General features: G+C 39.2%; 1 protein-coding gene across 17 annotated transcripts in view; it reads left to right on the top strand.

Moving 5' to 3' along the window:
* LOC144693906 (disks large homolog 1) overlaps positions 1-24,333 on the top strand; it is a 412,000-nt gene that overhangs the window by 338,302 nt on the left and 49,365 nt on the right. For all 17 annotated transcript variants that reach the window (XM_078564096.1, XM_078564108.1, XM_078564107.1 and 14 more), the window contains one exon: positions 17,850-17,964. In XM_078564096.1, the coding sequence (XP_078420222.1) occupies positions 17,850-17,964 (115 nt within the window). The remainder of the gene's footprint in view (positions 1-17,849; positions 17,965-24,333) is intronic.

The following is a 24,333-nucleotide window of genomic DNA, read 5'->3' as shown; positions in this document are numbered from 1 at the left end:
GAAGAACGGTAGCTGTGCGGATAGATTGGAGAGGCTGGGACTCTTTTCCTTGGAAAAAAGAAAGCTGAGAGGAGACTTGATAGAGGCATTCAAGATCCTGAGGGGTATGGGCAGGGTAAATAGTGAGAAACTGTTCCCACTCAAGCGAACATCAAGAACTAGAGGGCACAGATCAAAATAATTGGCAAAAGGAGATAATGTGATGTGAGGAAAGATTTTTTTTCACCCAGAGGGTGGTTGGGGTCTGGAACAAACTCCCTGAAAGGGTGGTGGAGGCAGGTTTGATCGAGGTATTCAAAATGGAATTGGATTGCTACCTGAAAAGAGGAAATGTGCAAGGTTAGGGGATAAGGCAGGGGAATGAGACTAGGTGGAATGCTCTTTCAGAGAGCCAGTGCAGACTCGATGGGCTGAATGGCCTCCTTCTGCACTGTAAAGATACTGTAATACTGTGAAGTTGATGCAAAATGTTTTTGATCAACCTCTCCTCATTAAATTCCATATTATTGCCTTATTTTCACTAATGCTACCTTGGGCATTGTTAGATGTTTTGAATATACTGGATACAATGAGAAGACCCAACCTCTGCTTACTGAACAGAGGTATAATTTTACTTTAAAGGCTGATGATTGTTTGCCACTTAGGCTTCAGAATTGAGGAAGATCATAAGCTGAAATTTGATATAGCCAATCAATTTTGTGGGTTACAGCAGAAACTGCAATTAGATGTGGAAATTTATTTCAAAATCATTCAAGATATGCAGGTTGCTGCCTGTGATTGCAGTAATCTAGCCAATAGTTTGTAGGTTATAAAGAATGTCTAATCTGTTGTGCATACTGTAGTCATCTTGTATTTGCTGCTAATTAGCAGGTTACCTAAATCATTTGAGAAATTTTTTGCTTTACTTTACATCTTTTACCTTTTCTCTTTGGAGACACTTTTCCTCCTTTATCAAATAATTCTGTTGAAAAAGCCTCAAGAATCACCACCTGTGAGTGTCTATGTACTTTCCTGAGGGGCTAAAGGGAAAAGGCATTTAGTGGGAAAAATCCACTATTCATGTATAAACCAAGGATGAGACCCCAAATTCATTTTTGGAATGGGGCTGGTCATAATTGATACATCTGTACTTTTAATAGTTATTTTAACTTCTCTCTAGTGAGTTCAATTGGCACAAACACCTCAAGAAAAAGTATTTTAAAATAACTTCCTAACTCAAATTATGAGAGGTATTTTTCAGTTTGCAAATGGCTGAGCTCTTTGAGGATGTAACAAGCAGGGTGGATAAAGGGGAACCTGTAGATGTAGGGTACTTAGATTTCCAAAAGGCATCCAATAATGTGCCGCATAAAAAGTTACTACACAAGATAGGAGTTCATGGTGTTGGGGATGATATATTCACTTAGATAAACGATTGTCAGGTTGGCAAACTGTAACTAATGGAATGCCACAGGGATCAGTGCTGTGTCCTTAACTATTTACGATCTGTATTAATGACTTGGATGAAGGGACCAACTGTATTTTAGCTAATTTGCTGATGATACAAAGATAGGTAGGAAAACAAGTTGTGAGGAGGATACAGAGTCATTAAAGGGATATAGATAGATTAAGTGAATGGCCAAAAATTTGGCAGATGGAGTATAATGTAAGAAAATGTGAGGTTGTCCACTTTGGTGGGAAGAATAGAAAAGCAGAATATTATTTAAAGAGGGAAAGCCTGCTGAATGTTGTGATATAAAGGAATCTGGGTGTCCCACTTGTATATGAATCACAAAAAGTTAGCATGCAGACATAGCAAGTAATTAGGGAGGCAGATGGAATATTGGCCTTTATTGCAAGAGGTTGGAGTATAAAAATAGGGAAGTCTTGCTAGAGATGTTCAAGGTATTGATGAGACCACACCTGGAGTACCTTGTACAGCTTTGGTCTCCTCACTTAGGGAGGGATATATTGCATTGGAATCTGTTCAGAGAAGGTTCACTAGGCTGATCCCTGGGATGAAGGGGTTGTCATATAAGGAAAGGTTGAATGGGTTGGGCCTATCCTCATTGGAATTTAGAAGAATGAGAGGTGATCTTATTGAACCAGATAAGATTCTGAGGGGGCTTGACAGGGTAAGTGTTGAGAGTATGTTTCCCAATCTAGAAGTAGGAGCACAGTTTTAAAAATAAGTGGTCTCCCACTTAAGACAGAGATGAGCAATTTCTTTTCTGACAGTTGTTAGTCTTTGGAATTCTCCTCCCCAGAGAGCAGTGGAGACTGGATCGTTGAATATATTGAAGGCTGAGTTAGACAGATTTTTGATCTACAAGGGAGTCGAGGGTTGTGTGGGGAGGGTGGTCAGACAGGAAAGTGGAGTTAAAACTACAACAAGATCAGCCATGATCTCCTTGAATGGTGGCGGAGGCTCAAGGGGATTGAATGGCCCATTCCTCCTTTTCCTTATGTGGGATTTGATCCTACAACTTTCAGGTCTATTGTGTATTAAGTGGTTGAATGGCACTAACCTACTGAGCTAGTCCTTTTCCTTATGACTGTCCATCTGTTAGCCTGACTCGTTATCCTTCTTTCAGCTCTGTCTATGATTAGTCATTAGTCAAATGCCAGCTGCTCTGGATATTTACACTGCATAGCTGATTCTAGTAATCGTTATTGAGAATTACTGCCACCTTAACTTGATAGTTTGTAGCTGTGTACGTTTTCTCTCTTCTCCAATGCTGTCCATAAACCAGTCCCAATTTAGGCCCTGTCACAGCAATGTCTACTGGAGCAAATGTTCTTTTAAGTCGTGAAATACCTTGGCACCACTCTCTGATGCAGCATTCTATCTCAGTTTAGTGCCATGTGTCAGTGATAAATTTGCAAAGAATCTCTGACCTAATCCATGCCCCTGCAGCTGTTTGTTTGGTAGGCTTCCACAGATACACAACATGCTGCATGGGGTGAGGAACATTTTGTATTGGAGTTAGTTCAGTTGCCATCTTCCCTGTTGTAACGCATTCAGTTCCTTGAGCTAAACACTGTCACAAGGCCTAGCAAAATTGGTTGTTTTGTGTTGATGTGAAAACTGAAGGAGGGAGTGAGCAGTGTTTGCAGCTGCTCCCCGAGTAGTGCACAACAGATAATTTATTTAAGAATATGCTTGACAATTCCACGGTTAGCAACAAACGTAAAATACCATACTGAACTTGGAGGTTCATGTTTTGTTAGGACCATTGACTTGTCATCTTTGGGATGCAGTGATAAAACATGAATTGTTAGCTCTAAGTACGAACACCTGGAGTTTGACTCGATTATTGTTCGGGAGTGGAGAAGCTTCTTGAAGGTTTCACCTTTGAAAAGACCACATAAAGGCAAATAGCGTCTGGTCTGAGAAATTTGAAACTTTTTGCACTAAATGGCCTTTTTCTCATTCCATGCTTTATATTCGAACAATTAGAAATTTAGAGTGCCTCCCAAAGCTGTGGTTCACAGTCTTTCCTTCCATTCTCACAAAGACTTCCCCTGGCTCCATGCCAGCACAAGACATCTCATTTTCTCAAGTCATAGTAACAAAGCTGGTGATACATTTTGCCCCAGGGAAAGTTTATTCATTTTAATATTACATTATCTTCAGCTGAGCAATATTGCTTTGAGGAGGAGGGGGTGTTGAGGAAAGGAAATGATTTATTAAACTTGCCCAGCATGCTATCAAGGTCCATATGTGAAGAACACTGAGTGACATGCCAGGGAAAAATAAATATTAACTTGCACAGTTGGTTAAATTGTTTTTGTTTAATTAGAAATGGCATTTTGGTTTGTACTGTAGTTAAGACAGCTGTCTACTCATACAAAAGGCACAGTGCAGCAACTCAGGGCCATCTGTTAAACATAGTTCTTGATCCTCAAAGCATTTACTTCAGGTTCAGCTATGGCCTGAGCAAATACAGTGTTAGACTGCTGTATGGTTGTATAAAACAAATATTTATAAGGAAGACATTTGCTTAACATTTCCAGAACTGACTGTATTCAATTAATGTAACTGGCCACTAGTGTTACAACACGGTGGCTAGAATAGTCATAAACACAGTTTGCAATGACAGTAAGCATGCATTGAACACCCTGTTTGAAGCATATGTCTAAAATTGTAATGTTGTGGCTGGGAGTTGCATTGTGTTCGACCAAAGATTACACGCCGTCTGTTCGAGGTCTTCTGTCTGATTTCTGTGTAATTCTGTACCAGCCCCAACTTTCAAAGTGCTGTCATAATTGCACTAAATGTGTTGAAAGCGCCTTGTACCAACTTCTGAGGAATCTTGTCTAGGATTGGAGTGCTGTGGTTAGGACTCGCTCAGCTTACCAACTGTATTTTTGTTAGTCAGGCACTGAGTGAGCCCCACCTGTAACATAGCAACCTCTGATTGCACAGCAGTGCGAATGCTTTAATGATACAATACTTGTATTGCAGGCTGAAAATCATCTCGAGGGCCATGCCTTTGATTATAACTCACCTTTGATTATAATGGTCAGAACAAGGTTAATCAATCAGTCTCCTTGTGTAGCATTATGCTTCCATTCATACCTGGAGTTAGTAGATGGGCAACCTGTTAAAGATGCTATTTAAATCCTGTTAAAGGTGTCATACAAATGCAATTTGTTGTTGCTCCCACTCCAGTATGTTAGTTTCGAATTGTGTTATGCAAGTGGAGGAGTTGGGGTGGACCAATCTGGAAATTTAGCATGATAATGTCACTTGTTAGTCAGAGACGTTCACTTTTAATAATAAGACTCAGTAAAATACTCTGTTTTGGATTGCTAGCATGCCAGCTTCTACCCAAGTTCTTGATATCCACTTGGTCATTCATCTGCCACCTAGTGTAATCATTGCCGTTGACAGAATATATATTTTCTCTGAATAAGTTGCAGTTAATTACAGGGAAATTGTATTTCTGGTATATATAATAAAAACAGATATCTAGTGTTAAGGTGTGCAGTTTTAAACAGTTGGCGGGTACAACTATAGTGCGATGTTTCCTTAACTTCAACATGTTAAATTTAGGCTAGGGAGCAAGAATGCTCTCGTTTTTGCTCACTCCCTGCCCTCTGTTAAAGCTAGGGACCAACAGAAGCAAGTATTATACAGCCTCCTTTGAATTCAAAGTTTTCACTTCACAGTACTAAAAAAGATGGAATTATCAGAGAAATTCCCACTTTGCTGTGTTATTTATGTTGCTTATTTCAAATTTATAGAATGATACAACAAAGAAAGAGGCCATTTGGCCCATTCTGCTTGTACCAGCTCTTTGAAAGAATAATCCTAGTTAAGTACTTTTTTTGCTTATAAGTGACTGAATTATCAGGAGTAGAATATAGATGTATTAAATGGCCCATTATTTAGTGTGTATGGAAAATCTGCCTCTGGAGGACAGGGTTTAAAAAGAAGCATTCCTTGGAGTGAATGCAAAAGCTTTAAACAAAAGTTGCTCTGGGCTAAAATTCTCTTGTGTTAAAAGCATAGCCCTTTCATTGATGGCGCCATTCTAATGGTATCAAAGCAATTGCTGCTACTGTGGACTGAGTTGAAGAAAATCTTCAAGTCTCATAAAGTAAGTCATGTGTCAGAATAGGGTGATGACTTATTTCAGTCTGGGTCACGATGCTTATATTTAATGTCTTTATAGCAACTGGCAGCAGTAAATTTGTTGGTGGACTATTGGGATATTTTGCTGATTTTCAATGTTAGAGCATTATCTTGTAATGTTTTAGAATAATACTTCGTGAAACTGGAATTCCTGTGCAACTTAACTGTTGGTTATCTTTCCATATTAGTAAAATCTTAATGTTACTTTCTCCTCTCCAACCTCAAAAAAGAATTGTTTCAGTATCTTCAATATTGTGTTATCCAGGATCTTGAGAGTCTAATTTGACTCTGGTCAATTCCAAGCCATGGCCTGTTATTTTCCATGGAGTTGTGCAAAGTTACACATGGACATTCTCTGCTGGTGAAGGGTCCAGAGCCTTTGTGTGTTAATAAAATACGCTGTTTCACAGAAAATCAAATGGTACTCATATATGTTTAAAAAGAACAGAACATAAAGTAAAAGCTATGGACACTGACAACAGCCTAGCAGTAGTACTGAAGACTTGTGCTCCAGATCTGTGCACCAGCAGAACTGTTTCAGCTACAACACTGGTATCTAGCCAAGAATGTAGAAAATTGCCGAAGTATGTCCTGTCCACAAAAACCAGGACACATTGAAACTGGCCTGTTACTGCCCCATCAGTCTACTTCTAACATCAGTAAAATGATCAGCCATGATCGTATTGAATGGCAGAGCAGGCTCGACAGGCTGAATGGCCTACTCCTCCTATGATCCTAATATTAGATCAAGGACAAAGCACTAAAGGAGAATGGAATGTGACTAGATGTGATTCCAAGAGTGCTGTACCACTATGCAGTGTGTAACAAGTGTGACACAAGAGATTGCTGACAGTGATTTGATCAGTATTGGCTTTCTCATCCAAGATTATTGATGCGCAGTGTCTTGCTCATGAGAGAGTGGACATTTGCAGAATGATGCAGAAATGTTTGGTCCATCACCCTCTGTGCCATCTTTGTCAAAATCCTTTCCCTCTTATCCTCATAGCTTTTTGATCAATAATTCAGTAAAATGATGGAAGGTGTCATCAACAATGCTATCAGGCGGCACTTACACAGGAATGACCTTGCTTGGGTTCCACCAGGACCATCACCTTGAGGGCAATTAGTGAGGGTAACAATGCTGGCTTTGCCAGCGAGGCCCACATTCTGTGAAAGAATAAAAAATGCAATATGTACTCCCTAATCTCTTCCTCTTTTGTATTTTATATGTTTATTCTTTATAAAAATATGCAAGCAATCTTTGGTCAGGAATAGCTTGCATTTGCTTATGTCAAAGAATATCTCCAAGAATTTTCTAAGGTAGAAAAGTAGATAGCAATTAGGGATCAAGTGACAAGACATAAGACAAGATTTGTCCTGAGGTAGGGTAGAATATTCAGCAATGGGATATTGGAAGTTGAGGTTGGTACCTCAACCTCAACTCAATCTAAGTGAGCTGCCAACAGTAATCTCTGGGAAGTTTTGAACATCCAAGGCTTGATTTCATGTAGGCAGTTAGTATAGAAATAACCTTGAAATCAATGGTAGTAGGAGGGCACAATGCTGTCCACGTGGAAACCACCCCTGTAATTGCACTTGCTGCTGTCGCTATAGAGCAATATATGGATGATAGATGAGAACCACTGATGGGAGCATTGGACTACCCCAAAAATGGTCTTGTGGACAACATAGGAATTGAATCATGAAGAGCTCTAACTGTAGAAATAGAAGTTGGAGGGAAGTGAAGGCTGTGAGCACTTTTGGAAGGCTGAGTGAGGGAGAAGATTTTGACAAAGGGTGACCAATTGCTGACCTTGATGAAGGGCAGGGTAAAGGAATATTACCCTGCCCTTCATCAAGATAATAGAATGGTTGGGGGAGTTTTAATAATCTGATGTGTAATATACCTTTTAAAACAAATTTTGTTATGTAAAATCACATGATCTTGTTACCCAATAGCACAGTAGCGCAGGCAACCTCTGTCTGTAGAGTCGTCTTGAGTTAGTCTGAAGAGTAAAGACCAGTTTTGAGTTGTAAGCACACAAGTGTAGCTGCTGAGTTCCTTTTGTAAATAAACAGAATGTGTTTCTTCTAAGACCTTCTCTAAGTTCTACTGACCTTCTCTGTCTTGGTACCAACGCAGTCACCCCAAAACAACCGTGCAACCCTTTAGCCCCAACAAACCAAGGGCACTGGATCCAACAGGAGTCTAGAACCAGGGCACACAATTTCAAAATAAGGGGAGAGATACTTGGGGCTGACATGAGGAGACATTCTTTTACTCAGAGTTGTGAATCTTTGGAATTCTCTATACCCCAGAGGCCTGTGGAAGCTCAGTCATTGAGTAAGTTTAAAGCAGAGATTGACAGGTTTCTAAATACCAGTGACATAAAGAGATATGGGGATAGTGTGGGGAAAAGAGCATTGAAGTGAATAATCCACCATTCCATTTTCCTCTACCATCTATTTCCATGGTACAGTTTCTCCACTCCTAACAGTCAAACCCTTTCTTCTACCTTGTCCGCAGACTCATTGAGTGGTTTTCTCGGGACATATAGAAAGTACGTGAGCAGAGTGGAGGTGGTATAGGGCACTGACGCAAGTGCAGAATTTAACATGGGTTGCAACTTTGTGATGGAATCGTAGTTTTAAAGCTTGTATTTTTTTGGGACAAAGCCTAATTAAAAAGGGAACCGAAAAGGGAAACTGAGATTGGAAACCAAAACTACTTGTTGAAACTATGTAACAGGAGACAGAGCCATCAGAACTCAGAAGTAGATGATCAGTCCAGTGGTGTAGTACAGACAAGCTGAAGAAGACAGAGGCTAGATTCAGAAGCTGGGCATAAGCAAAGATATGGTTGCTGCAGCTATTTCTGTTACTTGAAGATGACGTTGGTGGATCTATGCCATCCAGATCGTTGTAAGCAGAGTTGAGGAGGGTCTGCAGACATGTGCCCTTTTTGGTGAAGACTGTGCCTGTGGAACTCTGGTTGGTTGTGCACTGCTGTAGGCTGGGAATAAGGTTAAATCCATGAAGAGGAGCTGAAATTCTTTGTGAGAAAGATAAAACTCTGAAAGATTTTGTGACTGAGATTGGTGACATATTCCAAGCCAATTCGTAAGATCTGTCCTAATTGTATCCACCGCTTAATGTGTAATTTATAGTCTATAATTGACCTTAGTTTGCCTTTTAGTTCATGTTTGACTTGTGTTGATTCTGGGCTTTAGAGCATGGGGCGGGTTAGCTAACATAGTATTTACTGTTCCTTTTGTTTGACTCTCGTATGCTAAAAATTATTTTGTTTAAGCTGTGGAACCTTGTGGATTAATTCTTTCAGTCATAACTGGGATTTCAGATTCTTCGAAAAACAAAGTTGCTGGTCTTGACCAAGATCATCACAACACATATTGGTGATGAGCTCAGATTTTATGGCTGCATAGGGATACCAGCATGGTTAGCCATTGGTTGTGCCAGAGAATCCACAAATTGGAGCTAAAAGGAATATTGTGCCTTCCCAGGATACCCAAGAGCCTGGGACAGCTGCATGTTAAGAGTTGAGCAGGTTACTGGCAATAGCTAGAGCTGGAAGTCAACAAGGGCAGGCTGCAGTGAATTGAGAAGAGGGAATGAGAGGAGACCTAGACAGCAGTGGGCATCCTCTAATACAGAGTAGCAGCTATTAATCGTATCTAAATGGTCAAGGATATACAGTACCTACAACATAAAACTAAACATCAAATCTGAGCTGTTTATAAATATATATTAGATGAAACAGTGCAGGTACAGGAATGGACGATGCACAGACATGCCAAGCTCTTGCGCATGTGACAAAGCATTGAGATTACATGTCTAATTAGCACAAACCTGTTGCAATCTCCATTACTAAATCGGTACCGCAAAGAAATAACCTTAGAATGTTTTCCTGCCTGCCAATAAAGCAAATCCCAATCTCTCGTTTCACATCACAATGATTCACTAGGGCATTACCATTGATTGTTGTCAACTCCACTGCCAATATGCGGACACTGTATCGAAAATTGAGACTGTTGCCTGCAGCCAAAGCTATTGTACATTTTGAGCTGAGATGAATAACAGTTTCAGTTTTATGAGCAGATTTTTTTTGTTGTCGTTCATTTAATGTGTTGCTGCCTTGTAAGTTGTAGAATGAAAATTTATGCTTTATACACCAAATGCATGTTAACTGTGTGATGCTAATTCGGTGAACTTAACTACAATTTTGTATTTATCTAGAACTTGCTTGTGTGAATTGTGTTAAAGGGTTAGAACACCATGAAAGTGGATTATGCAAAGAGATTTGAAAAACTAAGGCTATGTCGAAAGGAAGGCAGGAAATTTGTCTGTTGTGATTCTGTTTACATTTGATTACAAGATTAATCGAGTGACATTTGCTTATCAGTGCAGCTTATAATGTGATCTTGATTAGACTTATTTACACCGCAGACGTAGGAAATTTAGCACAGTTCTATCCAAAGACCTTTTAAATAGTGATGGCATTTTAATACTTGATGAGAGCAAATCTCAGGTGCAAAATCACTACTTCTCTCTGGTTAAAGTTAGAACACCGAGTGTATCTTATTTTTTAAAATTGTATTTTCGGTTAAGATGGCAGTGTCTGAGACACAGCCCAGGGCCTAAATTTGGCCTGCAGATCCACTCGTTTTCAGTGTTCTCCCTTATTCTCATAAAGAATGAGATTAATAACAATTGGTTAGCATGAAGCCTTTCAATCTGAACTTGACGATAAACTTACAAATTAAGAAAGGCTGCTTCTTTATAGCCTCAGTAACGAAGCAGTTCTCTGGTGGAGTGAATTGCACAGGTGTTCGTACTTAGCTACTATTTCTAATCTACATTAAATGAGCTGCATTTCAAAACCTTGTCAAATTTGCTGAGGACAACAAAATCAGAAGTGCAGGACAGATGGAAGATGCTCCAAAATATTTACAGAAAGATGTAAGTTGGCTACTTAATTGAGCATTTAAATGGACAATTAAATTTAACATTAATAAATGTAACCTATTACACAATGGTCAAATATTCACACCATAAGTACACAGTAATTGGTCTGTGCAAGAGGAGGAAGGCATTATAAAGGACTTGGGAATGATGGTTGATTAATGGTTTGTGTCTGACTATGTAAATGAAGGGCTTGAAAAGGATGCTGGGATATATATAATCAGAAGTAGAGTATGCATCTCCAGAGGTTGTGCAAAGAACAATAAGACTGGCAAATGTTTTAGACCATGGGCTATAACAAAATATTACAACAGTTCAGGCTTCACACCCTAGAAAAGGAGTTTGAGGGAGATGGTTGAACCCTCTGAGGTATCTACAATATTAAATGGTATAATTTTTAAAAAAAACAGATTATAGTCAAAATTGAGCCAATAAGTAAAGCTGGGGCACTCGAGTTTGAAACAGCTACTGGGAAAAATTCCTTTATTTAGAGATTTCACTATTTTAGATTGATGCTTATGATACAGGACTAGCTTTTGGAGGTCTGGACAAATAATCCAGGACAGGAATTCAAACCCCTCCACAGCAGCTGGGGAATTTAAATTCAGTTAAATAAACCAATCTGTAGTAAAAAGATAGTATCAGTAATAGTGACCATGAAACTGCCTGGTTGTTGTAAAAACCCATTTGGTTCCATTAGGGAAGGAAATCTGCTAACCTTACCCAGTCTGAGCTTTGCGCAAGTCCAGATCCACAGCAACGTGGTTGACTCTTAGCTGCGCTCTGAAATGCGCTCAAGTCACTGAGTTGTATCTCACTGCAATCAAAATGTCTAATAAGAATAAAAACGCACAGATCACCCAGTATTGGCCCAGGTACTAGACACAACAAAGGCACACTCAACCCAGTCAACCTTGCTAAGTCCTCCTCACGATCATCAGGAGACTTATGCCAGAATTGGGAGAGCTCTCGCATAGACTAGGTCAAGAAAAGGCCTAAAATAGTCATACTCAGTGAATCAGACCTTTCAAGCCATGCCCCACACTCTACCATCATCATCCATGGGTATGTCTTTTTCCACCAGAGGTGGCAGCACAGTGGAATGTAGTCATGGGAGAGTGGTCTTGGAAGTACTCAACATTGAATCCAGACCACATGAAGTCTGATGTCATCAGGTCAAACATGGGCAAGGAAACCTACTGTCCTCCCTCAACTGATGCATCAGTACAGCTCCACATTGAACATCACTTTGGAGAAGCACTGAGGTAGCAAGGGCACAGAATGTACTTTGTTTTGGGACTTCAGTGGCTCAGGAACACTGCAATTGGCTGAGCTGCCAGAGTCCTGAAGGACATGACTGCAATGCTGCCGTGACAGATGGCGATAGAACCAACAGGAGAAGGAAAAAACCCACTGGAATGCATCTTTAACCTGTTGCAGTTGCAGGACAGTATTGGTAGAAGTGACTGCTGCACAGTCTTTATGGAGACCAAGCCCCCACATCTGCACACTGAGGCCATCCTCCATGTTATGTGGCACTACCACTGTGCTAAAAGGGATAGATTCAGAACTTATCAAGCAGCCCAAAACTGGGCTTTCATGAAGTAATGTGGGCCATCACTAGCAGCAGTATTGTATTTAACCACAATCTGTAACCTCATGATCCAGTATATCAGCCATCCAAGCCAAGGGGTCAACCCTGATTCAATGAGAATACCAATACAGCTACAACATTGTCATCTGCTTGACAAAATGAAAGATTGCTTGGGTTTGTCCTGTCCACTAAAAGCAGGATAAATCCAATCCAGCCAAATACTGCCCATCAATCTATTCTCATTCATCAGCAAAGTGATAGAAGGTGTTGTCAACAGCGATCTCGATGGATTGCCACCATGCATTTTAAAAGAATCTGGAGATGAGATGATAGATGCACTATTACATATACTAAATAATTCAGCTAAAGAAATAGTGCCAGAGGATTAGAAGATAGCTAACATCATACCTATATCTAAGAAGCGATATGGAACATGTCCAGGGAAAAATAAACCAGTCAGCTTAACATCATTGGTGGGAAAAATAATGGAATCCCTACTACAGGAGAAAATCGAAAAAAAGTAAAAACCAAAGATATGGTGATGAATATTCAGCATGAATTTCTGAAGGGAAAGTTTTGCTTGACCAACCTCATTGAGCTCTTCAAAGTTGTAACTGAGGCTAAAAAGTAATGGAGTAAATATAACTTACCCAGATTTCTAAATTCCAATTTCCAAAAGCTTTCAATAAGGTGTCTAATTATTGGATGAATTGCAAGTGCAGCTGAAAGCTATGGAATTCTTAGCAAACAGACCTATTTCTGAAGTAAAGAAAGTAATTAATGAAGGAGCTGAAGATATTTGGACCAAGGACACTTCTCTGAGGAACCCCTACACTGATGTCCTTGGGCTATGATTACTGATTTCTGACAAAGTCATCTTCTGTTACATCAGATGTGACTCAGGCCACTGAAGCTTTTTCTCCTTCATCCCCACTGATTTCAGTTTTCCAGTGACTCCTTAAAGGCACCTTTTAGGTTAACTATTTAGTTAATATAAAGGTTTATAGTGAAAGAACTAATGAATAAGATCAAAGCATATGGCATCATAGACATTTAGCTGGCTACAAGAGAGAAAGCAGCGATAGGGGTAAAGGGTAGCAATTTGGAAGGTGGAAAGCCAGGATCTCACAAGGATAAATCCTGGGACCACTTCACTGTTTATGTTAATGATTTAAACTTTGGAATCGAAACATAATTTCTACATTTGCACACGAGGCCAAATTGGGGGTGATGGTCAATACTGAGAAGAACTACCACAAATTACAAGACACCATGAATAAACTTGCAGAATGGGCATATAATTGACAAATGAATTTCAATCGAGATAAATGTGAGGTAGTTCACTTTAGTAAGAAAAATAAGGTAGCATGTTAATTGGAAAAATGAATCTAACTGGGGCAGAAGAGCAAAATGATCTGGGAGTACAAATCACAAAATAGTAATGCAATTTAATAAAGCCTTGAAAAGCAGCAAATCAAGGACTAGAGTTTATTTCTAGAGGGGCAGAATTGAAAAGTAGAGGATTTTTTATTCATTTGCTGGGTGTGGGCATCGCTGGCTAGCATTTATTACCCATTCCTAATTGCCCTTGAGAAGCTATGCTAAACTTGTATCAGACTTTGATCAATCTACACTTGCAGCACTATATACAGTTCTAGTAGCCATATAAGAAGGATATAGAGATACTGAAGACAATGCAAAAAGGTTTACATGTGTCATACCAGAACTGCAAGGTTTTACCTATAAGCAAAGTGTGAACAGGCTGGGGCCTTTAAAATTGCAAAATGCTTTGACACAGTAGACAGTGTTTCCACTTGGGGAAGGACAAAAACTGGGGCCGTTTTTCTTTCGTTATAAACATTTATGTTAGCTAAATGGTTAACCTAAAGGTGCCTTTAAGGAGCCATTGGAAAACTGAAGTCATTGGGGATGAAGGAGAAAAAGCTCCAGTGGCCTGAGTCACATCTGATGTAACAGAAGATGACTTTGGCTATAGTTGTCAGGAATCAGTAATCATAGCCCAAGGACATCAGTGCAGGAGTTCCTCAGAGAAGTGCCCTTGGCCCAAATATCTTCAGCTCCTTCATTAATGACTTTCCTTACTTCATGACGTCAGAAATAGGTCTGTTTGAATTCCACAGCTTTCAGCTACACTAGCAATTCATCCAGTAATTAGGCACCCCTTGCCAATCTATAGCAGGACCTAGCTAACACCTAGGGTTGGTCTAGCAAGTGGCAGGGAACATTCATGCTACCCAAATGCCAGTGCTAATCACCCCAAGCAAGAGAATTCCCAGCCACTTCCATGACATTCAAAGACACCATCATCACCAAGCCTCGCACCATCAACATTTTGAGGGTGGGGTTGGAACATCATTGCCAAGCAACTGAACAGGACCTGCTATATCAACACATTGACTACAAGAGTAAGACAGAAGCTGGGTGTACTCACCTCCTGATGCCTGAAATACTTTCTGCCATCTACAAAGGTTCAAGTCAGGAATGTGATGGAATGCTCACAGCTGAATGGGTGCAGCCACAGCAATAAAAGCTCAACACCATCCAGAGGTGAAGGAGTTTGCATGACTGGAGTTTCAGCCACTGGACTCAAAATCTACCCTCTCCATCACCATGCTATGGCTGTGTAGTATCTTTGGAATATACAGTAGTGGTTCACCAAAATTAATTAGAGAACATTTCCCTCCTCTGTCATTATTATTGGTGAGAGGGACAAGAGCAGCAGTGTTGTGGGAATAATATCACATCCTCCAAGTCGCACACCATCCTGATTTGGATTTGTTCATCACCGCTCTAATGCCCTGTAATTCACCAATCTATTAATATTTTGTGAGTACACTCGCCACAATGACTACAGTGGTCCTAGAAGAATGCCCACCAGTACCTTCTCAGGATAATGGGTAACAAGGTTGAGCAGTAAATAAGGCCTATAGCCAGTGTCACCCGCATCCCAAGAGTAAATGATTAAAACTTTTACTAAATCTGTGTGTGCATGAACTGTGGCCAGTTTATTTTAATTACATCAGTCACCTTGGATAGCATGGAAGGAGTGCATAAGATGGTTCTCAGCAGTTTCAGGTTTTGAAATAGAAAAAACAAGAGGAGGAGGGGGAAATCAAATTATTTCATGGGAGCATCATCACCTCATGTTTCTGTCTAAGCCACAACCATTCTAACTTGGACATATTGTTGTTCCTTCATTATACTGGGTCAAAATCCTGGAACTTGCTACACATCACTGTGGGGAGGACCTTCACCACATGGGAGCATCTCCACTGCCTCAAGAGCAACTGTAGATGGATAAAAATTCCTGTCTTTACCAGTGATGCCCACACTCGGAGAATTAAAAAATAAATAAACTAGGCTGGTTTGATGTACTTCATTAAGAGACTCACTCAGAGTGACAAATGTCTTGGGAGAAATGTTGCCTGCCTCCACCCTCCATGTAGGAGAATGATGCATATCACAATGGGAACCTAAACAAAGGAGGAGTGGGTAATGGCTAGCTAAAGTGGTTGAGGGATGGGAAAGAATCACTTCTTATGACAATAGAAACAGGACTTCACTTTCTTCCTTTAACAATTCCTGGTGTATGTAACAATTAGACAAAGAGAACTCAAAATATCTCATGTATATTCAAGTTATTCATGTTTCTTCAAATGAAAATCAAAACATGTTTTGTTCCAGCGTAAGCTTGCTCTAGCTTTATATATGAGTTTTGATCACCTAAATTGAAACTTGCATGAGTCTTATCTGCAAATTAATTAGCAGCTTAGCATATTAATATTGCATTTTTCTGGACATTTATTCTAGATGATTGGATGATAACTGATAACCCTGCTGTAAACAGGATCAATGCGTCTCTGTAGAGTCCGGAGTCTGGCTTCATCTGTTACGATGTTTTAGTTTACAGTCTGTGACCTCCATTGTAGCATAGAGAATCACTGCTTATCAGAAAGCTGGTTGTAACTGTGCATACGGTGATCAGATGTTCCAATTGAATGCCAGTGGGGGAAAGGGTGTAATTTCAGGAGCAATCCTGAAAATGATGATCCGTTAAAGGCTTTGAGGCAGTTTCTAGTGCCGGTGGATAATGAATTAGGTTTGACAGAAAGCAAGTGAAGTTGCCTATGAGAGATTTCTTTTGAAGGAACTCGTGTGAGTATCATACTGCAAAACCTTCATCCAGAATGGGTGTACTTGAGATTAGCAAGCTGTTGAGAATTGCACAATTTACCCTATAGAAATGTGCTTCATGGTGCTTGTTGTCATACTTTTTTGAGACAGCTCAAAAACATGATATTAAATAAGCCAGTGATTTCAAAAGCCTAATACAAGTAGCAGGTTCCAGGCACAATAATACTTAAAATGCTGAGTGGCATTGGCAAGTATTTAAAATATTCCTTGTACCTAATTCAATTTTTTTTCAGAAGTGCTTTATATTTGTTAAACTTAACGAGTCTGGGATTGTTTTCATGTTCTGCATTAATCTCTCGTGCTGTGAATGAAAGTTAAAGCAGGAAGATTTGTAGCATTACATTGTAGAGCAACTTCAGAAATGCCGGCAGCTGGTCTGTTCTGTTTCATTCTCTCGCTTTAAAATGCTGAGGTTTTTTTCAGTTAGTAATGCAGAGTTGTAAAGTGTGATTGTTTGCGGTACCTACAGTGCCACCTTTTAATTGCAGAGCAGTGAAATAATTCAGAGCAGCAGCTTGTTTCTTTTCCTTCTATCCTGTTAATATTTATAGTATTAGTGTCTGTAACTGTTGGCGTTCAGAATTTTCCTTTAATTATTTTCGTCTGTTTTCCGTGGTTCAGTCATTGAACAACAGCTGTTAGCACTATATGAAACACCTGGTGTTAAAAGATATGGCAAATATATTAATTGTTAAATGGAAGCGAATTTCAGGAAGTAGTTTAATTGAGAAGCTCATGTGAGCCATGCTAAAATGGATTATAAAGATGTTTAGAGCCCCAAGATTTTACTATCCTTGGACGGTATTTCGGTTTACACGTGGCCTTACTTTCTTTGTTATTTTCTTAATAATGGCAGTTATTTCGGATGACATCAATGTATCCATAATGCACCAGGACTTTCATGCAAGAGGATTAATCTTCTTCATTCTTTGAGAAGTAATTCCAAGTTTGCTATCCAATCAATTTTATTTCCAATGTACTTTGCAATGCCTGCATGCAAATTAGTGTCTGGATTCAGCAGGTATCTATCTAGACTGATGTATTGTTGATGGTGTATATTGATAGTTATGAGTAATTTCTGCTCAATGATGGAGCAGAAATTAATCCATTTCCAAAGATGGTTTAACTTTGCTCTCACTATAATTGATAGATGATACTGTTCTCATTGTGTCTGAACTACTTTACCTGAGATAGAACCAATACTTAACAGCTTACATAAGTGTGAAAGCATGAAAATACCTTGATTGGCCAGTAACCTGTGTTCCACAAATTAAACTATTAAGTTTTGACTAATATTCAAAGTGTTTTGTCAAGCAGTGACAAAGCAAAATAAAAACTGTTGCTTTTATTAGAGAGGAGCTGTAATGTGTTTATTCATTGCTTAGCTAATAGGTGTGCAAGAGAAATACATATTGATTTTAGAAGTTTTTTCTTTTCTAGAGTACAGCAGATTTGAAGCCAAAATCCATGATCTACGGGAGCAGATGATGAGCAGCAGCATTAGCTCAGGATCAGGGTCTCTGCGCACGAGCCAGAAGCGTTCCCTTTATGTCAGGTAAAAAAAACAAAGGCAAACTGGTGCTCCACTATTGAAAAGATAGCCCATTACGTGCTGTGCTCTCTAAACTACAAATTGCTTTGTGCTGCTGTAAGGTTCCGAAATGTTCTTAATTCTCCCTTAGCTTGAAATCTTATGACTATGCTGTTTCCATTCCCTGTGCATTGAATATTTCAAGTTATGTCTGTGGGAATCAGATGCTTGACATCAAAGGAGGAAATGTTGTCTCAGAAGTAGATTTGCATACATAAATATGTAAGATCTCTTTGTAGTTTTCCAACTTCTTTAATGTCGCCATGTTGATTATGAAGTTTGCATCTTAAATTATTTTCCATCCTGTTGAGTGAATGATCTTTCATTGTGTGTTCTGTAACTACTTTTCAGAAATGGCTTTACCACAATTAATTACCTATTTGAATAGATTATCACCACTTGATTTGGATGTCGTTTAATTGATTATTTAAAAGTTAATTGGATCATGTTCTGATTCAGTAACAAGTAGAAATTTGTGATAAATAGTACAGCTGCTGCAGTGGCTTTTATGTTGCTCCGATATTTCTTCATTTTGCACATCATGAGTAATGCCCCTCTGGGCAATTCTCTTTCATAAACCTTACCATCTCAATGTCTGGTATTCACCTGCTAACATGCTTAAGATTTTTTTCCAACACCACTTTTATTAAAAACTTTTCATTGGCTGTTTTTGAATACTATACTGGTTGCTATGTCCAACCCCTTTGATTATTGCTTTAATTTGCTAATTACAGAGAATCTGTTCTGTTTATAATGTTGGGCATTTGTGAATGCTGTTCATAGAAAAGAAACATTGTCAACAGAACCATTACTTTTACATTAATCCAGCACCGTGCCATAGGTCTGTTGTACAGCACAGATCAATTTTTTCTTAAAAAAGCTATACTCACATAAAATGTAAGTTTGTTGTTTTTCAGTCAAGATTTTTTTTAATAAAAGGTGTGTACAGGTATTTAGCTACATCAAAAACATTTTAAGTTAACTGAAGGCTGTTTCAGGTTGAGCAAAAAAGGAAAGTTAAATTAGTTAATGGGGTGAAATGAAGGAAAGCAAATGTTGTTTGAGGTGTAAATATTGGCCAAAACCCAAAGGAGAGCTCCCCTCTTCAAATATTGTCATAGGATCTTCTATCTGAAAAGGCAGGCAGGCTAGCAGAAGTTCTGAATAGAAGTAGAGAAAGTGTACTTGCCCCAGTTTCACTTATGAACATGCGAATTGGAGCAGGAGTAGGCCACTCGGTTGCTCAAGCCTGCTCCGCCATTCAATGAAATCACGACTGATCTGATTGTAACCTCAACTCCACATCCCACCTACCTCGATAACCTTTCATCCCCTTGCTTATCAAGAATCTATCTACCCCTGCCTTAAAAATATTCAAAGACTCTGCTTCCACTTTTGAGGAAGAGTTTTCTGAAGCTTTAGCACCCTCAGAGAGAAAATTTCTACTCATCTGTCTTAAAACTGCCTTATTGTTCTAAGTTTTGCTGAGGAGCATTTCCTGGCTGAGCAAGTGAATTGCTTCCAATATTACTCCACCTAAAAACATTTTCTTCCACATCTCCCACCTACACACACTATTTTCAGGAAGGTGCTTTGTGAAAGTTCAACTCAGACAGCGGTAGTGAATAATTAGAAACCTAACACGATAAGGCTAATGTGCCTGTGTCCCCACATGTTGGTGCCTCAATGTACAGTTCTACAAGTTGCATTTAACCTAAAGTCATTGAATTGAATTATTTATAATATAATGCTGCCAATTGAATTAAATAAGTAAATGTGACTTTTTCTTTCTGCCTAATTAAAGTGATCATTATTCATGCCTAAGCCTCAATAATAAGTAGTGGTAGTCTATTTGAATGCAGGGGTATCACAACCTAACCTAATCATGCCCTTAATTGACCTCTCCACAAGTCTACCCACTTGCATCTAATCAGCAGTAGGAAACATAGGCATGGTTTTCATTCCTTCGGAATCTGTGATCACTGAGGCCACTTACAGCACCATTGTGCCACACGTAGATCAAATGACTTCATCGTAGATGGTACATCAGACCTAAAACGTTCCTGGTTTTAAACACTCAGCTGATAGGCGGATAAATTAGCTGAGCCATAAAAATGGAGATTTGTTTTCTTTTCCAAAGTGAGCCAGGCACATTAGAAGCCATGACATCAAAGGTATTAGAAAGACTAAGCTGCATTCCTTGGAAAAGGTCCAGGATTTGTATAATCTGAAGATAATTTGTGTAGATGTTCTTGGGTTGTACAGAGCAGAGATAAAACCGTTTCAGTGTGGGCACAAAACTAAGATACATTTCACACATCGAGCATATTCTGGAGCAACTGTGAAACATAACTTTAAATTTATGTTATAATCTTTAAAAACTTAAATTACCTTTTTATCAGAATAAATACATTACCTTTCCTGTCTAAATCCTGTTGTTGATGTTACATGTTTACATAATACACACACAAATCGGAAAACATGCAATTTGTTGCAAAAATAAAAATTCCTGGTCTGTCATGAATGTTTCTATAAACGGCTACAGTAAACCTTGTGCTATCTGACACTCTTAGAATTCTCATGTAACCGGAATTTCTGACAGATCACTTTTTAAGAAGCCTATCACTTTGTGTTCAAATAATGCATTCTTTAAAAAAACTAATAATAATAACAATAGATTGTAAATCTGCAGAAGTTGTTTTTAGGCTTTACATTGAAATTATTAAATTTTTGGGTCAGTTTTGGTTATTGTGCCTGAATAAACATATACTGCACCTTGTCTTGTGTCCTGAGTAATGTAACTCCCTGTTAACAGGCCTTTATGTTTAACATTTCCCAAGCATGCCGGATACCAAAGATTTTACTGTATATTGATCTTACTAAATTATCAGGAAGGTCATGCCAGGAGTTGTTTGTGTCAGTATTGTGTGAATGTCTGGACATTCAGAACTTTAAATGAGCACTGACGTACTAGACCACAGAGGGATTGATCTACCAGAGAGCACACAATGAGGCTATTAAAAAGCCTAAAGGTACTTGAGTTTTGCTTTTGTTCTGAACTGGTTTTGGATATTTGCAAAACCTGTGGTGGCTGGTGAGGGAGAGGAAGCTAGAATAAATGTTGTCATCTGCACCATGAATATATGGGCCCTCATTTTAGGTAATCTACTGTCAGAAGTAGTTTCAAAATAACCAAGTCTATTGAAGCAAACAGAAATTGTTCCACATAGTTCATGTACGAGATTGGCTGACGAATTGATAAACCAAACTTACAACTGATAACTTGGTTTTAGCAACATTTCCTCGGCAAAAGTCTTGAAAGAAACAAAGTGGATCCATGTTAGAGAAAATAGTTTCTCACCTAGTAAATGATGAATTTCATGATTCTTCAGGCAATGATGGAAGGATAAAGGATGGAAATAACAACAAATTTATAATCTATTACAAAGTTAGAAATGCACCTCTCAACAATGGCACAATGGACATTTGAGCGAACTAGATTCTGTATACATTGAATGCTGATTTAGAAAGTATATTGGTTAATTTTTTTCAGTGTGCCGATGGTATGTAAAATGCCTCCTGTCAGCAGAATGTTGGCTAACAGGTGCAGATTTATGTGCAAATGTTATACTGCTTGAATTAAAATATGGTGGCACCATTCCAAAAATTATTATAATATATCCGGAATGGAAGGCAACAAAAATATTGATTCTAGCTAGTGAACAAGGAGATATATTTTCTGAGGCTGCAGTACTGGCATGAGCCCTCACAGGGCAGGAATGACAGGAAATTGAGCCTGTGGCCCCGCTTGCCCAATCTTTTGGCTGTTCATTTTGTCTGCGTAATTTGAATATTCAAATTTGGCCCCTCACCCAAATAGTGGACTTGGGACTAACTGTGGTTTGTGAGTTGAAGTGAGCACGACAGTGTTCCTGGGGCCTGTCCATTCAAGCTGGCTTCCTGAAAATAGGCGTGTGCTGTACTTTTTCTCTGTCAGCACTTAAATGGAACAGTACAGTTTTTGAACATGCTGGAGACTTCGGGTAAGGTTGAGGAAGTAACAAAAGGTGAACAAATGAAGATTCAATGATGCTTCAGGCATTGCGTGCACCCCAATCATGAAGATGCTATTACAATCATAGGTTTTTATGCAAATTGCCTGCCTTGGTTCAGCATTATTAATCACATTCCTTGCAAGCCACCACTGGACTAAGCTTCTTCCAATTCCACCAATCCTGACTTCGAAGTAGAGCTAATTGGATACATGACAGCAGTTTATTTTAAAAAGAAAGAATAAGCCCAATGCTTGGGATCTTAGAATCTGGCCCTGCATTCCTTGTTCTGCAGCTCCTTGTCCTGCTGCTCACGTCAATACCTCCCCACCCTCCAGTGCTGTTTTCTGTGTCAAGATCATCTTCAGTTTGATAACATTTCTACAGCAGGCTGTTCTTGCCTCGTTAACTGCGCTCCAGATCTTAATGAAGTGTACTCTGCCAGAAACTTGTCAGCACTGTCCCCGTAATGTTCTTTACAACGATCAGCTTAAAATCATGTTTTCTATGTTGCCGTGCCTGAACTGGGACTTGGACCTGTTACAAGTATCAATCACAGAGAAGGAGGGGTGAAACAAAGTAGTGATGCATATTAGGATCCTCCTCTGCTCCCCTAATTCCCCACTCTTTTCATCTCTCTCCCTCCCTGCCTGCCCACTGTTCCGTCCTTTCTATCTATTCTTTTCTCTTCCTACCTATACCGTACCTCCCCTTTCAGAGGATGTAATTACAGAATGACAAATTTACGTATGCAGTTTCCATTTATAATTGTGGATGCAGGAATTTATAACAGAAACAAAATAGGGAAAGGGGGAAGCAAGACTTGCATTTACATAATGCCAACCACGTCTCCAAACTCCTCGTATCCAATGAAATAATTTTGAAGTATTTTAGGAAATTGTCGAAACGTGGCAAGAAATTTGTGCATAGAAAACTCTCTCCAACAACGATGTGATAATGATCCATCTGTGGCTTACTAAAAGAATTTAAGGATAGTACTACATTAAAAGAACAGTAGTAAGTCTGGGGATGTTTTACAAACCAGCAAAGGACCACCAGAAAGTTAATGAAAAAGGGAAAAATAGAATATGAGTAAACTAGCCAGGAATAAAAGCAGAGTGTAAGAGCTTCTGCAAGTATATTAAAAGGAGAATAGCAGCTAGATTAATCTTTGGCCCCTTAGAAGCAGAGACAGGAGAAATTATAATGGGGAATGAGGAAATGAAAGAGACATTGAACAAATATTTTGTGTCTGTCTACACGATAGAAAACACAAGTTACATATCAGAAATAGAGGGTAATCTAGTGTTATGGACTGGAGGGAGATTTATTTAAGCTGCTCTGATTTTTGCCTCTCACTACCCATCCGTAAACAAGTGATTTCCCCCTTTATAAGTAGTGGCGTGTTTTCCCCAATCCTTCCTTCAGTTTGGAGTGATCCAATCCTCTATTAATAATCCCACAGCAAACTCGAGATCAGATAAAATAAGAGGGCTGATTTATTTTACACGCGCACAAAATACAGAAAGGGGTTTCACAATGTCCACCCCGTTTTGCACTCATACAATAAAAGAGGGATAAGGGAAAGAAAGGGGTGCAGGGCAAGACCATGATAAAAAAATAAGAGTCATGGTTTCGCGTGAGCCCAGAGTCAAAAGGCCAGTGGTGTATCCCTTCGCAAATTAGCAGGCTGAAACTGTTGCAGGGTGATCCGACTTTCTAGCAGCGAGGCCTTCTGTGATGGAAGAAAGCACAGAGATGAATTTGTCGTTAAGGCACAGATATAGAAGTTCCAATGTTCCAGTAGTACACAGTGTAGATGAGGGCCTGAACAGAGCTCTTTCTGCTGCTACCTGTTAGATGACAGAATGGTAGATTGACTGAGTTCAGTTCCACATGACAATTTTACAGGTTCTAGCAGCTTGGGGAAAGTCATGTGACATACCTCCCACTTCTCCTGGGTGTTACACAAAAGATACCTTTTCCCAGGTCTGGAATCTTGAGGTGTTTAATGGAGGAGTCAGGGTCCCTTTTGTCCTTTGCAAACATACTGTCACCGTTGGCCGGAATTATGCCTCAGAGATGTAAAAGGGTGTTTGTGCATTTTTTTTGAATTTGATTGTCAACAGTCAGAGAGGGCATTAGAACCTCTTTTGAGATAACGAGGTCCCTGCTGGTTTCTGAAGGTTAGAAATTCCTCTGGTATAAGTCATGGCTAGTCAGGGTAAAGTTTTGTCCATTTTAAACATAAAAACAATTTTATAAAGTAGACAGATTGACA

The sequence above is a fragment of the Cetorhinus maximus genome, chromosome 19 (genome assembly GCF_964194155.1).
Source record: "Cetorhinus maximus chromosome 19, sCetMax3.hap1.1, whole genome shotgun sequence".
In the NCBI taxonomy this organism is placed as follows: Eukaryota; Metazoa; Chordata; class Chondrichthyes; order Lamniformes; family Cetorhinidae; genus Cetorhinus; species Cetorhinus maximus.
The sequence above is the reverse complement of the archived record's forward strand: the minus strand, read 5'-3'. Positions and strand labels throughout refer to the sequence as shown.